The 17,512-nt window shown below is 42.0% G+C and overlaps 1 protein-coding gene across 1 annotated transcript in view; it reads right to left on the bottom strand.

Moving 5' to 3' along the window:
- Window positions 1-1,429: 1,429 nt before the first annotated feature.
- Window positions 1,430-17,512, bottom strand: part of trpm3 (transient receptor potential cation channel, subfamily M, member 3) — a 97,401-nt gene continuing 81,318 nt past the window's right edge. The window contains exons 17-25 of the mRNA XM_029511656.1: window positions 13,728-13,931; window positions 11,473-11,613; window positions 9,597-9,725; window positions 8,155-8,406; window positions 6,786-6,960; window positions 4,294-4,444; window positions 3,902-4,095; window positions 3,420-3,552; window positions 1,430-3,050 (exon numbers count right to left, since the gene is read on the bottom strand). Of these exons, the coding sequence (XP_029367516.1) occupies window positions 1,430-3,050; window positions 3,420-3,552; window positions 3,902-4,095; window positions 4,294-4,444; window positions 6,786-6,960; window positions 8,155-8,406; window positions 9,597-9,725; window positions 11,473-11,613; window positions 13,728-13,931 (3,000 nt within the window). The remainder of the gene's footprint in view (window positions 3,051-3,419; window positions 3,553-3,901; window positions 4,096-4,293; window positions 4,445-6,785; window positions 6,961-8,154; window positions 8,407-9,596; window positions 9,726-11,472; window positions 11,614-13,727; window positions 13,932-17,512) is intronic.

Genomic DNA, 17,512 nt, shown 5'->3' with positions numbered 1-17,512 from the left:
AAGCTTTCTTATTTTTGAAAAGTGAATTCTTAAATGAGCTTTTAGGTCTCTGAGCTGTGTATGACATAATAAACTTATTCATTGGGCAACTAATTTCTAATAGTCTGATTTTGCAGTGGCTGGCTTTGAATGCAATAAAAAAAAAAATACAGGAGAGGAGCAAATGAATGACAATTATTGAAGAGATGAAGGACGGATCTATTAAGTATTGGTGAGTGTAAAACCATTGCAACATAATGCCACTGCCAAAACCTGATAGAGGACATGCTGGATTCCAGGATAGCTACAGTTGGTTGAGTGGAAGGGTTTTTGGTGTCAGGGGCAGGCAATTAAAGTTAGCATCAACTTCGCCCAGCAAGCCTTGCCTCTGAAATAGGATCACAGCGCCCTCTTGTCCACAATTTTTGCAATTGCACTTGTTAAAGCTCTCTGGGATCAGCTCTAAGATAGTTTCCCTAGTGATGTGTAGGATTCACAGCTTATAGCTTTTGACATGGCTAATCAAATGCAGATGTTATTTCCCTGTTGCTGCAGATACACATTCCTGACACTAACATGCGGGTTACCTTTTGTCTGTATGTTCAAACACTGCTCTCTTCTTCGGGCTGATCTGACAAAAGAAATAAAAACAGTTCTGCTACCAGATGTGAACCAAAGAAAATTTTGATATTCCTTTTTGGAAAAGAGATAAATACTGATTATTCGAAAGATGTTTTTGTGTATCCAGAGGTAAGTTGTTGCCATCATTTCCAATGCAACCACGAGTGGTTCCAAACACTTGACTGATTCCTTAATGAAGCAATCAGAAGAATAACATCTTTCTGACTGCTTGTGCTGACGTCTTACAGGGTGCAATTAGAAAAATGTATTTAATGTGAAAGTTTGGTGACAGCAATGACTCCGTGCTAAGAGAAAATGACAAAATGAGGTGGTAGTTTTAATCCCTCTTTCTCCTCTCTCTGTCTCTCAGATTGGTCAGTTTCTACCATAATGCAGCTAAGAGGAACAGCACACTTGGACTAAGGTGATGTGTTTGCTGTGTGATGTAACACAGTGACAGACTGACTTAAGGGTGGTGGGTGGAAGACATACAAATACACCTTCCATTACGACAACACCCTGCTGAGAGTTACTTAGCTACAAGAGGAGGTAAAAACTAGTCTAAATTCATAGCTCTTTGTGTTTGACTGGTGTACAGTAGGACTCTTTCATCTCCCATCCATTTCCCCCAATTCATAATCCAGGGTAAAGTTGCCCTCCAGCACAAACAATGAATGAACCTTTACCACCTCTCTAACCTAAAACATAAACGGAAAAACTGTAGGTCTCGTCTACAGGCAACTTTACCCTGTTTTTACTTTTACCCTCAGCTGCTTCAGTTGGCTTCCCTGGTCCTATCAGTGTGTGAGTGTGCTGACCAGCGTCCTTGTCACGTGTAGTTTTGTCTATCGAAGCTGCGGAAAGCTGACGGAGTTGCCAACTTCCTCATAGAGAGGCTTTCAGTCTTTGCTGCTTCAGGCCGTGCTCCAGACTTGCTCCTGAGGAAGGGGTTTCTGGTTCCTGCCAGACCCCGGCCCCCTGGCCCTGGCCCCCGATCTGCCCCCAGACCCGGTCCCCTCTCCATCCTCTCACTCACTGACAGGCTCTTCCGATGCGGAGGGGCCAGCGTGAGGGAAGGATGGGAGTCATCTGAGGAGCAGCTGTTTGCTCGCTCCAGCCTGGAGAAGGGGGAGCAGGTGGGGGCCCCACTGGGCCCGCCAAGGACCCCTAGGCGAGGGGTGTCAGGGGCTGGAATCAGGTCCTCAGGGTCCTCTGGGTCAGACTCTGTGTGACTAAGCTCTGCTTCTCTCTCTGGATGAGAGGAACCAACGTCCGACGGCTTATCGAAGGGGAACGAGGTGGATCCTCCAGGAGAGTGTGAGCGTTCTGCAGGTGTGTATGGGGCCGAGACGCAGCGTGTATCGATGCAGTCAGTGATGCTGGTGTACTCTGCAGCTTTTACCTGGACTCCTGCCCCCATTCCACTGTAGCAGGCTCTGGGTGTGAACATGAGGCTGTGGGATTTGACCAGAGAAGGCTCATCCAGGAGTGTCATGCCTGCTGTAGAGAGGTAACGACTGCTCTTAGAGCGCTCGAGCAGCCCTGCTGAGGGCGGTGGGGATGGTTCTATGTCCCAGGGGGGTAAGGTGCTGTCTGGTAACAGGTGGGCTGAGCACAACGACAAATCGGCAGCTGCACTGTCGTCGAAGATAGCTCCGGCCGTGCCACTGCTGCCTGCGATGCCCTCCGAGTGCCTGTCGCCCAATCCGCTGGTGGCAGCGCTGCTGAAGTCCCGGCCTCCCGGCAGCACCGTCTCCATGATATCTGACTGCAGCGAAGACTCTCTCTGGAGCGGTGGGACCACACGGAGAGGATCCAGGAAGACCTCTGCAGGCCCCACCTCCTCAGAAGTTGAGACATAGATATCGATGCATGATGATGGACGGTGCTGCTGGGAGACTGACAGCGTCGCCGGGGGGAGGGGCTTAGACTCCTTGGGGGCCGCAGTTGAGGACACAGATTGTGAGCTGTTGGCTCTGTGGAGACTGAGTGAACGCTCTTTGAAGAAACTCTCAGCACGTTCAGTTCCACTCGCACGCTCACTACCACGACCACCACCAACGTAAAAGGAGTGGCTTCTAGTACGAGTGGCCATAGTAGAAGGAGAAGGAGGGGACATGGAGCCCTCAGCTGTTCCCTCCAGTGCTTCCTGTAGACGGTAGGCATTGCCCTCGGTGCTGTTAAAGCTGCTTTGACGGAGGATGTATGCTGCTTCTGGGCACTCACCCTGACGCAGTATGTATGCAGAGTCTGTGCAGTCAGATGAAGTCCTGGAACGTGCTTTGTTGACCTCGCCACGTTCAACCCCCGTCACACGCTCCAGTGCTATGGTGATTCGTCCAATCAACTCCTCCATTTGTGCCAGACGAATATCAACAGTCTGCAGGGATGCCTTCATAAAGTGCTCCCTCTCATTGACTTCCTCCAGACGCATCGCCATGTTTTCCACCCTGATAGAGACGAGAAAACAGCAGAGACAAGAAATAAAAAGCACTGGAGTGAGAACAATAAAAGGCTAAAGTGGTGGAGAAAAAGGTTGGCAGAAAGATTCCTTCACTGCAGCCTGATGAAACAATGAGAAAAAATATACAACTGAACAATAAGCCTGTCGCAATACGTACATTATTGCTATAGTTGTAAATGCACTGCAGTTATGAAAAATAAGCAAGCTATTGATCCAAATGATTACATGATTACTGCTGCCACTGTTGCTATCTGCTGCTGGACACAATGCTGAATTTCATTACATAGGAGCTTTCTATTGGCAGAAAGATACAGGGAGGATACAGACATCGTTTTTCAGTGCATCCGTGTCCGACCTTTCAGAAGTGACTCTAATCCGCTCATCATTTGAGGAGTGGAATCTGTCATCTTTCTCTCTGAAGTACTCTTCTATGCATTGCTCCTCAAAGTCATGAACTTTCTTCAGCTCATCTTCTGTGATGAAAAGCTCTGTGGATGAAAGAGTTGGCATGATAACAACAGTCTCTTTTCTATGTCAGTAATGACATAGTTCACCACATTTTGAATTGAAACATTTTGTTTTAAGCTTGATATTTTTCATTCTTTTAGTTCTTGAGATTTGACAAGTTCAAAATCTGATGCATAATTTAAATGCAAAAAAGTCAGTTGTTTCCATAAAAATAATAACATTAATATATAATAAAATGATCACGATATGATATATAATTTAAATACTTGCTCTTGTAAAGAGCACTGTCACAGCATTAAGGACAGAATATGAATGAAAACCATAAATTGAGTCAATATGTATGAGCAGCCATGTTCACACGTCACTCACTCAGTCCAGAGTCCCGCTCATCGTCGTCCGTCTTGCGCCAGCGACAGCACAGGTGTTTGAGGACCATGGTTATGTGACTGAAGATGATGAGTGGTGGAGGAAGAACTGGTCGTTCATGGAAAGTCATAATGAGCTGGTAGCGCTGGAACTTCCAAACCTGATTGGAGATGGACTTCACCTCGAAGAACGTGTTACTGTGATGGCAGATAATAACACATGAACCAAGGGTTCATATATCATAGGCAAACAACATGACATGACCTTTCCAGCAACACAGATAGTGCTATGACTGAGTGATTCTGTTTTTGATGACAGATACAAATGATTTCTGTTGTCATGCTGCCAAAGCGTCACATTTTACAGGCTAGAATCGACTTAGAGCGTTTACATACTTGAACACAGCGATGAGAAGGTTCACTAGCAGTATGTTGGCCACCAGCAGGTAGCAGGCCATGATGGCTGGGACAATCCACGCACCCGGCTTACAGGGAGGCAGGGCCACCACTACACCGTCCTCATTAGTGATGTTCTGCCCACAGGGGGCTGCACACCATCGCAAGTAAACACAAACATATACAAATGAATACAAGGGAAACTCTGTTGTATTAGAGATAGAGACCTGAATCAATCAAAAGAATTTAAAAAAATAAAAAAATAAATAATAATAAAATAAAATTAAATTTGGTGCACAACAAATTAGAAGGACATGCAGATACATTACATGAAAAGAACATATGCCATTCTTAAAAACACTTTAGAAAAACGAATCATGTGATAAAATAATACCTGTGCAAATTAAAACATTCAACAATAAAATGTATACTGTAAAGAACCAAACAAACAACAACGAAAAAAATTACCAGACCTGAAAAAAAGAAATGCAGAAATGTTTTTATATTGCAAACAAATAAGAAGCATAATTTATTTTTATGCTTCTTTTCTAGAGGAAGGGACTGGAAAGACCAGACAATAATGGTTGTGGGTCATGTTCAGAAATGTGCATCTGAAAACAAAATAGACAAAAAGAACACATTCATCATGTCTCATCACAATTTGTGCTTCCAATATATTTAAACATGAAGTCAATGTTTAAAATATATTGTCATATATGTGTGCCATAGCTTCATTCAGCAATGGTTGATTGCGCTGAATCATTTGAAATGTATTTAGGATACATAGTATGTTTTTTCCATCTGTGATGGTTCAGTTGCTGTGGCTTATCTGGGGAACATTTGGATTCGTTCTTTGCCTGTTTGCCTTTGAGATTCATTCTCGTCATGCTCATCATTGCTTGGTGTTCAATTGTTTCACACAATGTAGCCCAAAGACAGAGAACTGAAGTAATTTTTCTTTTTTTTTTTCATTTTATTTTTACCTTTAAAAATTTGGATTTAAAAACTCTGACAACTGAACCACGTGAAAAAACAGATTGTAGATGATGAAAGGTGGCTGATAAATATGTTCTGCTGTATATGTTTCCATGTGTAGGATTGTTTTTGTTTTGTTTTTTTTATCCCTGTATGATATAATAACCATGGTTAACGTATGAATGCTTATGTATGTGAAATGTTGGCTACATAGGTACAACAGTTTTGGCAATGTTGCAATAGCTCCATCAAGAAGCTGAGCTGATGTAAAGGGAGAATGATATGGTTTATGTGAAAGATGGTGTTAACATGGCAGCGTCACTTCTTCAAATCAAATTCATTTACGTTTAGAGGAGAAAAAAAAATATGGTGCAAGAAACATCAAGGGGATATCAAATTTTACAAGTTCGATAGTTCCTCTTGCTGTTGCAACATAAATCTAAAAAATAAAGACCATAAATACATCAGAAAACATCTTAAAAGTGCAACTGCCATGTAACATTGTGCCATTTGCCAGCCAGTGTCAAAATATTAGTCAGGGTAAAGTTGCTTACAGATACAGCCTTGGGTCAAGGTACTCACTGAAAGATTTGGAGAGGACGCATGGCCTCATTTCATTTAAGATTCTCTTCAACTGCTATCAGTAAAATTCTGCTGACCCAAGATACCAACACATGGGGGCAACTTTAACCTTCCAGCATGTGGAGCCGCATGCACACTTTTGTTTCAAGTGGCCTCTAGTGCTGGGAGTGGGCATGACATGGTGGTAATGTGAGGATGATGAGGGAGAGGTGGAATAGGTGGATGTAATTAAACTGAGATCTGTATCTATAGATTTACTGTGATTTTGACAGCACTGGCCAATGTGGGATGGACCATTACTACGCCAGGTTCCGTGAGTTCGAAAGTAATTTTCGACCAGCCAGAGTTTTTCATTCAGCCTTTGCTGTAACTTCCTACTATGCATATCTGAAACAAAGAATGAAAGCATTATTTCAGATCTCTTCTCTTTGGGCCACTCCTCACATTCTGTACACACCAGCATATATACTACCACACATATAGACAACAGAACAGTACACAGATACTCTCTCACTCTCAAGACATTTGCTCTCAGACACCTCTTGCAGTCTAATATTGATTTATTGATTCAAAATGTCACTCTGTCTACATGGTATAAAATAATGTAGCGGCAAAATGACATTAGATGATAATCTTCTTATGTAACAGGCTAAGTAACCCGACAGGAAGATAATGCAAACAAAGCTGCGTAGAAAGATTTGTCAATAGTTTTCCCAAGTCATTCAATCGCTGTGACTGCAGATGCACTCAGCCCTATGGGTGAAGTGTTTTAATATGCATGTGTGACAGAAGGACAATATCCAGTAACCTGTGGAGAGATGACTGAAAACTGAATCAGTAATTACTTAGATAACTGTGTTTTCAGGAACTATAACTCCCTGAATGAACGAAAATGAAGTTAAATGATGGCTCAAAAACTCCAACGCTGAACTTACGGTCAATCTCGTCAGCAAACACCTCTCCGTAGATCATCCAGTAAGGCATGAAGAAGATGTTCCTAGCTAGCATCCAGGATGGGTCTTCATTAGGATTAAGGATGGCCTGACGTGCCACCCCAAAGCTCATCAGCACCACCAACATGATGATCACAAAATACATCATGTCGATCATCTGACATGGGGAGGAGGAAGGGAGGGTTGTCAAAGAGAGAAGGGAACTGGTGAAAAAAAATTGTTGGTAAGAACGTTTATAGAGAAGAACAATCAAACAAGAAAGAGAGGATAAAGCAAAGAAAGCTGACAAGGCTGGAAGAGGAAGAGGAAGGGAGGGTGCTGGTTTGTTATACCTGAGGAAGCAGTTTCTTTGAGATGGATGCTGGTCTCAATAGCATGTTTTATTAATTCTCCCCACGCCTTGGTTGGTCAATCACATTTCAATTTCAATTAGTTCTCCAATGAAATCTGAAGTCAGTATTTAAAATGCTCTTAATTTAGGTCAAACCCATAATATACATATATATTCCACTTGGCTCTGATCCATTCATTCATTCTTCTTCAACCGCTTATCCATTTCCAGGTCCATCGCAGGGCCAACACACAGAGAGCAACAAACACTCACACTCACACTCAGATCTACGGACAATTTAAAGTCATCAGTTAACACAAACCTGATGTCTTTGGACAGTGGGAAGAAACCCACACAGGCATGGGGAGAATAAACAAACTCTGCACAGAAAGGCCCCAGGCCCGGGAATCAAACCCACAACTGCGGTAGTGCTGCCGGGCTCTGGTCCAATTATTTTCAAAAATTTTCAATTATTGTCGTGGAAAACTGGCCCAACCCTTTGGCATGTTGGCATGCATCTTGTTTATAGAGGTTGTATTTACGATGCAGCATTCCTTTCTCTTTATTTCGCTTCATAACTTCAAATTATCCCACAGCACTGCAGTATCATAGAAGCCAATGCCCTGCTCTGCTGGGTGAATTTAAATCCAAATCTCTCTCTAATGACTAATTGTGGATTTTCATATCACACAGTTTGAGTCATGTGGTATAGCTCGTATTAATATGAGTCAAACATCAGACAGATGGACTGATTCGGCCCTTTGATCCTTCTCTAGATTTGTGGCCATGAGCACCACATACAAATTAAACCCGTGATCATAGCTGTACTATAGTTGGGCTAAATCATGTTGCGTGAGGTCAGGTATAAATGATATGATCTCATATTATCAATGAAAAATACATCATCATCATATGGTGAAAACTGTTAGAAATACTATAGTTAGAAAATAGAGAGACAGACGAACAGAAACACACACACACATACACACACCAACGCACAACACCCCCGCCTCTTCTCACCATCTTGCCAATCATCATCACATAGGGACCCAGGTACTTGTTGACTCCAAAGATGTCAAGCAGTCGGATGTACCAATAGATGATGTTAACACAATAGATGACACGGCCGTAGTTCATGAGCGGAGGCTCCTGGAGACGCAGAACCATCCCCACCGAAAAAATGAGGATGGCCATAAGGTCCGTAATGTTCCAGTACTCCTGAAGCCACACCTTCACCTTCTGCAATAACTTCCCTGGCTCTGACATCAGGATCTGCAGGAGGTTTGGGGCAAAATTAGCGCAGAAAGTAAGACATGAATGCTGAAATGCTGGGCTGATGGAACAATGCATTTACTGAACGGACAAAGTGAAGAGCCCAAAAAGTGATTGAAATCGAATGGAAAATTAGAAATGCATTATATCATGACCACCATGAGAGGGCAGTACGGGTTCACCAATCACAGAATCTAGTCAGACGTGTGAGCAGCTGCTGAGAATGATGTGACACAATGATTAATGCCGTGGCCACACTTACAGTACAAACACAGCCACAGAGTGAGACTGGGCTGGATGGTCTCATTTGGCCATACGCCTCTATTTCCTATTTCCTGTTACAATTTTCTTTCCTTCTTTTCCCATCTCTGTTTACATTAATTTCCACCCCTCTCCCTTCTGTTCACTTTCTCTCTTGGCCTTCTGTACTGCTTTCTACAGGAGCCCTGAAAGTCACAGAGAAAAAAGTCTGAGCTAAGTATCCTGCTCTCTTGTCAGCCAATGATTTATGAATAAGTGAAAGAACTTTTGCCCAGATAATCCTTCTTAAGGTCTTTGATCTTTTAACAACAAACAGGAAAAAAAAAGTTTCACTAGGTAAAATCTGATGAAAAAGGTTTTTGGCAGCTGGAAAACTAGAAGCCCATTTTTAAAATTTTCAACTGAGAAAACAGGCAAAAAGTTTTTAAAGGTGAATAACTATTATTGTAGAAATAAATTATCAGTTAGTGTTTGATGTTGCAATGTACCTTCATCCAAAGAGGATGAAGAACACTTGTTTGTTTACCATTAGCATTGTGGTGCTCTGTGCAATTTGTCTAACAGTGAGTGAGTGACAACCAAATCATCCATAAGTGCATGACCTGTTTTTACAAATGATAACAAGTAACGTCAAAAATGAAAAAGATGAAACATATAAGACATACACCGCCCCCCCACCCGCCCTTTAGTCATAAACTATTTACATCAGACTTAGAAGATGGATCAGATTTTTTTTTCCTCTCAGTTTCCTCTCAGGGCTTTTTCCACCTCAATTATCCCATCAAGTTTTCTCTACTTACTAAAAGTTGTTCATTGATATGGACATAATGCTGAGCCTCTGCCCAACATCAAAGTGACAAGCCTTTACAGCAGTAGCTGTGGTGTAGAAATGATTACTGTACAGCAGCTGCTGCAAACATCTCATGTACCTCTCTCATCTTCTCGATGCCATTGGTGAAGATATAAGCGATGACAATCCATTCCTGAGGAGAAGGCCACAGGTCCATCTTGACCAGGACAATGTAGTTGAACAACATCAGGTAGCCAACATATGCCATCTAGATAAAAAGATAACAGTAGAGTTAAATCAGCAGGGACACATTCATGGATACACTTGTGCTTGAAAGGGCAATGTGAAAAGAGTTTTTGTGTTTAACTGCTCCAATTAAACGTTTAGTGAATAACTGACTCTCATTATGCCTCCCTTTAATGTGGTTCTTAAAATCTGATAAGAGACTTGGTGTCAGGACACTGATTGCTGTGCCTCCACACTTGGCCTGAAAATGTCCATTACTTGTCTCTTGTGGCTTGTGTAACTATTTAAATCTATGTCAGCTGTCCACTTTCACTTTTTTCTGCACATAGCTCGATGAATAAACAAAGAGATTAATGAATATATGAGAGGGAGCACTGGGTGATATTGTTGTTATGAATCATGGACACATGAAGGCCTTAAGTGCTACACATTAATAACATCCAGATACAGTCAAAATTGTTAGCAGAGAGTAAAGTGATTGGAATGATAAATTAAAAGCACATCCCAGTTTAAAAGCTAAAAGGATATATTCAAGTTATAGTCAAGATCAGAGACAATATATTAAAGTGTCCTGATTTATAAATGTAGGGTTGATAATAAATAGAAAAAGCTAAGTCAGCAGGGTTGGCGAAAGCAGATGAACTATAGAGCTATTTGTGCACTTTGTTTGATTACAATCCAGACCAGAGCCCTAACCCAAAACCTAACCAGACAGCAGTCAGACTGTTGAAACCTTTAGTGATGATTAGTGATTCAGTATTCACTATTTAAATAACATTAACATGTTGGAATTGATTTGGATAGCTGTCATTAACCATTTTTCTTTGTAAAGTGGGAACAATAAATGCTTCAACATATTAAAATTGCAAATTAAAGTGATAAAAATGTATCTTCTTCCCGTTTATCAACCATTCCACTGAGATAAGCCATAGAGGGATTTTAATAAAGTGTGACCAGGACTGTTTTCATTCAGTCAGGCATGCAGAGTTGGTTTGTGGGGAGTCTTTAGAAATGGCGCAGTGCTTCAGAGGTGGTTACCTTGTCATCAGGTTTGGTAACCTGATGACAAGGTAAAAACCACATGTTTGACCCTGAGAAAAACCAGCATCTGTTCTACAAGTGCACTAATGAAATTCACTGCAGATTTTTTTTTCTCTGGTCTGAAGGAAAGAAAGGAGAAATTGGGAGGAAGGCAGTAATTAGCCAGAGAGGGAAAGAGACAATAGAATGGAATAACAAAAGACAGCCAAAACATTTTCGCAGTGTAAAAAACGGTGAAATGGCTCTGGTAAAAAATGTTTTCACTGGGCAAGTAAAGTGAAGGAGCCAGAGAACAAAAGTCGCCTGATATCAACTTTTAAACACCCCCTCACAGGCAAATAGTGGAAAAAAGATATACACAAGCTTTAAACTGATTTGAAAGATAACTTAAGTTACACAATCAAGATGAATGGTGAAAACACACAAAGGGCTAGTAGGGCAGTGGAAATGTGCTAAGAGTCAGAGGTGTCATTGTTTTTTTCTGGGTCAATACAAAACCTGACTCACTTCTCCTCATTCTCCCTGTATGTTTCTCACCATGCTCATTCCCACAATCCCACTAAACTTTCCCACGCTAGTAAAGCTGGGTAATGACAGGGTGGAACATGAAGTTATTGGAAATGGAAGCGCTGTGGAGGTAGAAATTATTGACAAGATGATGAGACGCCGAAAGCGCTGATGGTGCAAACAGGAAGCTGAGTGGGTTATGCTGCTGAGCCAACACTGACCGTATGGAACCAAAACTTCACAATCGGAGCGTTGTAGAACTCATATATCTTGCGTCCCAAGGGGATGAGGCGGTGGTTGTTCTGAACCTCCTGAACATCCTTCTTTCTGGATGTCTCCGTGGTTACCTTCCCCAGCATTGCCTGGGCGAATGCAAACCCCACATCAACCGACGGAGGAAGGAGGGAGATATGTGATGTGTGATGGATTGGAAAGATGGAGGAGGGAGAGTTTGCGTTGGTGCATCAAGGGGGTGGGGGGGACATGATGATGGGAATGAACACAAAGTTTGTGGAAGGGAGGCGGTGGAAATGGAGGAACAAATAAACATAGAAAAAGAGGGTGAGGAGGGAAAAAGAACAGAGGCATTACATCGTGAGCTACAACACTGTTTCAATATCATAATCAAGCAAGCACAGGCAATGTCATCATTCCAAAATGTGAAATGTGTGTTTGAGGTGGAGTGTTGGGTGAAGGCTGGTAACACAGTATGACGCAGACACAGACACTCATGGATTGTGTCTCAAGACAACAATTACAAGGTCGAAGAGACAAAGGTAATGACAGAAATACAACAGAAAAAAGAGAAAGGGAGAGATAGGACATAGATATCTCATTTAGATCTGTGACACATTTCCTTATCCATGAGAGAGGGTTCGGTGCCCACTGTTTTTATGGGTCATGGTCTTAATGTCAAAACAACACCAGACCTCTGAGGGAGTTCATTCATGGAATTAAACTGTATGTCAGGAGTAATGGTCGACCTGGGGCACAGATATTTGAAAAGTGCCATGTAAATTAAGCTCCCAGGTGAGACAGGTACAATAGGCATACAACAATCTGGAGAAATCCTAGAGGAAATCATCATTGAATTGGGGGGATTTCTAGGTGCTCTTTTTCAGAATATTTGAAACACATAGAGTTTTCTCTAAGGCACAAACAGACAGGGCCGATGAACCGATTCAGGTGCCAGTGTGTAACTCACACCATGCCTTTACTGCACTGAACATGCATATTATCCGATCAAGAAGTGGACAAAAACTATAACACATTCACTAGAGTGGGGCTTATCTAAAGCATCTGAGAAAGGACAATACGATCTCCCTCTGTGGTGTAGCAGTCTGGGTATGTGTATGAATCTTTAAGTGATTCATAAGTATCTGAAGGTGCATTTGTACAGTCAGAAGCCAGGGCAACAGGAAGGGCTCATCTCAAATGCATCCTCTGGCAGCTGGAGTGTTTGTTTACTGCCACAGTGCCTCTCGGACTGCATGTGCAAAATGGCCCATTGTGTGAATGCTTGCGCGGGCTTGCTGGCTGTACTCAATGCAGATGGAGAGTATGTCCAGTGGTGCTGAAAGGCGTTCAACTTCAGTTCAATCACTTAATGGGACAACCTCAGATCCAATTCATGTATTAAACTGGAGGCTTGATTTCAACATGCAAACTGGATCCAGGTATCATCTCCAGAGTTGATTGGATTGAAATGGAACGAGTCCTAATCCTGCTGTACATCCATGTCTATGCAGATGAACCAACTCTTCCACTAAGCTGGGAGTAGGTGCTCAGACTCTGCAGCAGCAGGAGGACATGGTTATACAATGCAAAAGCCTGGGCCTCCCATGCTCAGCAGCCGACATGCTGAGTGGTATGCTGCAGCAAGCCATCGCCGATGGGAGAGAGTGAGGGGCAGCAATCGACCAGCATACAGTACAATACCTCAATCAGAACTGAGCTGGGGGAGAGACGGAGAAAAAGAAAGAGAGCTAGAGGGATGGGGAAAGGGAGGGGGAAGGGTAATGCAAAAGAAGCAAGGAGAGAGCCAGGTAGAGAACAAGAGGGACCAAAGGAAAGGCAGAGAACCGAGCAGGAGATAGATAAAAGAGAAGACATACAGGAGGGAATCCACAAGCGGCGACAGACTTGAGACGCTACAACTCCACGACCATGTCTTTGCTGAGACGACGAGAAACAGGAAATGGCCATTTTGCCTGGAAGGATCCACTTGGCCAGAATAGTAAAACAAATATGTTGTGTCTGCATTATATGTCATATATCGGTGCATTTTTATGGTCATCTCACTGTGGACTGCAACAACAATGTATCAAACAGCTCCACAGGAGATTACAAAGGGCACAGAGTCGCGGCTATGTGATAACTGATCAGTTTTACAATCTGAACAAAGTGTGCGCGTGTTGTCTAAAGTTTGAAGAGGTGTATAAGTTCTGAGATGCGGGGCTGAGGTGGGTTCTCTCACCACGGAGTTGTACTGCGTCTCACAGTAAGATCTTACTGTGAACTCCATGTCTTCTTCCTCCTTCTCCTTGACCGGTTTCTCTGGCTCCTCCTCCTCCTTCTCCTGCAGGTAGGACTCCTGATCCTGGGGCATGTAAGACATCTCATCCTTGTTCTTGAACTCCAGGCTCAAGATGGATGGAGGCAGAAGCAGCCCTAAGATTACCTAGTTGAAGAAGAAGAGTCAAGACTGAAAGAAAAAAAAACCTCATACATTTAAAAAAGAATAAACAAATAAATATGAAAGGAATAATCAAATAGTGCTAAATAACGCAAAATAAATTCACTTTGCTGATGAAAAATGGCACAATTTTTGCATGTATTTATTTATTTATGCATTTCTTTATCTATTATAATATTTTTGACATTTATTTAGCTTTTTCTGTGTCTGTACAATAAAGTATATCCAGTTCAACCTCACATACAGCAGTTCTTTGGACTAAACATAGCTACTTTCCCTGGAGTCACCACTCCAGTTCTGCCCCACGAGAGCGGCTCTCCGAGCCCACTGAGCATATGTGACACATTCAGTCCACATGGCAGCTGACATAGATATGAATGAACTTCTAACTTTCTCACTGAAGGATCAATTCAAAAGTAAATAAAAAGCAGAATACATCCAGAGCAGCAGGAAATGGACAGAAAGTTACCATACGTGTCATGTTTCAGCCGATACAAGGGTGAAGCAGTCTGTTCTTCTCTTCCTGCTCTCTCACCCAAATCTTTCGTACTGAGGTGGAAGACAGTTTGGGTGTTGGAGTATGTTCCTGTGCTGCTTGTACAGGGAACTGTGCTCTCCTGATACTTTCCCCTCAGGTTACTCAGTTAAGTGTCTTGAGATTATGTATGTAAAGATTTGTTGTTACAGCAATAAAACTGAACGCATGGTTCTGTAAACTACATTTTAAACAGTAATATAAGTGTAAATGATAGGGGTGTGCCAAAAAGAATCAATTTAAAATGTCTCAAAATTGATAATAAGTAATATAAATAAATAAAATAAAACAAATCTACAGGCTGTCTGCCTCCATTTTGATGTGGGATGTCCTGACGTGGAGGAAAGAGAGATTCAGCTGGCCCCATCCTCGTTGAAGGCAAAGAATGGACTCATTTTGGTTTTTACCCAGAGCCCTATAAATCTGTTTTATTTTGTCCCCAAATTCTGGTCTAGTCTCTGGAGGGAGGGTCAGGTGTCTCGGCGAGTCTGGTCTTATCTCTGAGGGGTCCGGTCTCTGGTCAGGTCTGGGACCTGGGGGGTTGCTTTGCCTTGCTGTAGCCCAGTCCATCACTCGTCACCAAATAACCCATTAACCTAGACATGTTCAGGTGCCCACACCGGGAATCGAACCACGCCCACTGCGCTCAAGTCACAATATTTATTTATTTATTTATTTATTTATTCATTCAGTCATTCATTTATTTATTCATTCATGGGTAGGGGGTGAACATTTTTTTATGTTGGCCAGTTCCGTGTTATTCCGTGTTCATAATGAATTCTGTTTTTTCGTGATCACTGATTTTTATAGGGCCCTATTTACCAAATGCATGGGAAGACCGAGGTGAGACACACCTGCCAAAATTCTGAATTCAACCTGTGGAAATAAATGTAAAAATAGAATTGCAATAATTGAAAAAGCAATACAGAAAATTTTATAAATACATTGAAATTAACAAAAGAAAGGCAGAAATACAGAAATAAATGTCAAAATGCATTAATGAACACATGTAGAAATAGGCAAATACCTTTTTTCATCAACAAAATGTATTTGTTTTGCATCCATGAATTAATAAGTAATCAATTTAAATAATTTGATAATTATAATTATGTATGTTATGTATAATTAATTTATTTATACTTGGTGAGGTGAGGTGGAGGAGGAAGAAAGTTCGGAAGAAGATCTGAAGGCGACCAACCATAGATGTGATGAGGATGAACAGTTTCATGAGCAGCACAATGGAAATTAGGGCACAGAGTCTGGGACAAACCAACCTTCACAATCAGCCTTTGACACACACACGTAGAACTCCCATTATATAAATATACCCTTGTGAAGACATCCGATACGTGGCTGGTCTGCACATGCCCGAATGACAGAGCCTTGGTATTTACAACAGCTCAGACGAGGGTTTTCATCAATTATAAAACCATTAGTCCAGACGGGGAGTAAGGCTACTGTGATAGGACAATGGATGTGAAGGACACACACCAGCAGGTAGATAACAGATGCGGGAATGCTGTAAGCACTTCAGATACTTAATAGTCGAACAAGCAGAGCAAGAGTGAGGCTGTAACCACGCTGGGAAGCATAAGAAAACTAAAGGAGGAAGGAAAATGGAACCGAGGGTAACTGAGTGTCCGCTTATCTCTGGAAGCAGCAGCTTTTAACTAATTTAAAACCAAAACTGTGATTCTCTGAAGACAAAGTGAAAGGAAAATAAACTCATTTAAATTTACTTTGCAGTAAATTGTGATTCTCTGTGCTATGATGCTTTATGAAGAATGGAAGAAATTATTTCATTATTTAATAAAATAATGACAAAGGTACTGGTGAATAGTTCTATGCCCATTTGAGTTCCATAAATGACTGAACATGTGGATATAATAGTTTCTGGGTGACTGAAGTGGGGCATTGACCAGTGGGAGAAACAGTAATGAGTCAGCTTCTGTTGTCATCCGTCATGTCAACAGGTCAAAGGCAGAGGCGTTAATAGTTTGTCTGACTGATGTGTGAAGAAATCAATGCAGTTGTCTTTGCAGTATATTTAAAGCTTTCAGTAAAGATGTTCTGATATGAAGTAGCAAGCTCCATGGTTCAGGTTGACTGCCCTCTTAGGAAATAAAGTCAAAAACTTGTGCAGATATTATTATTATTGGACATTGATTTAGACGACCCAGAAATTGTTATTATTATCCACATGTTGTGTTATGCAATTTGCTGCAAATCATGAACTTCTGGGTTAACTTGTTTCTTTCACTCGTGCTTTCTGTTACAGCCCTTCTGAAGGAAAACAAACTGGGTGGCTTGGGAGGAAATGGCAATGTAGATAAGAGACCAGGCAAAGAGTTAATGATTACTCCAAGATTTTCTTTTTTATTTTAATTTTTTTGCAAAATGAACGAAGCTATAGAGTCCAACAGAAATGAATCATTACCCTTTTGAAAAGGAATCAATCAAAACTGAACTGGTAATCCTGCAGTCCAAACTAAAACAACAAACCCTACAACTTAAAACATACTGGGGAAAACCTTACGTCGGTAAATTACATGGAAGCAGCGACAAGAAAAAGCTCCTGGCCTGCAGCGAGCAGTCAGGCCTGCGTGCGTGACTTCTCCACACACTGTACGCCCATATACTGTATCCCCTTCTCTCTTCCCCTGAGCAACAACTGCACCCAGGTGCTGCAGAAGAGGAGGCGAGGAAGGGGAAGCATCAGGCAAAGAAAGAAAGAGCAAAGGCCCTCACCACTAAAGGCCACACATAACTCTTCTGTCTACCCCAAGTTACCACAACGGGCACGCCACGCTTTAAACACTCCAAAACACACACCAGCTCCAAAAAGCTACACTATAGATGCCAGGTGCATCAAACGACCTCGATATGGGTGAACCCAGCCGGAGTAACAGCTCATTATAAATAACCCTAACCTCTCTGATTGGAGCAGCTGCCTGCAATCGCCATACCACCAGACACCTGGAAAACCCGTTTGAGCAAAACAAACTTAAAACTCAAACAGACTGACTAAAAC

The sequence above is a fragment of the Echeneis naucrates genome, chromosome 9, assembly GCF_900963305.1.
Source record: "Echeneis naucrates chromosome 9, fEcheNa1.1, whole genome shotgun sequence".
NCBI lineage: Eukaryota > Metazoa > Chordata > Actinopteri > Carangiformes > Echeneidae > Echeneis > Echeneis naucrates.
Note: the sequence above shows the minus strand (reverse complement) of the source record. Positions and strands in the feature narration are given on the sequence as shown.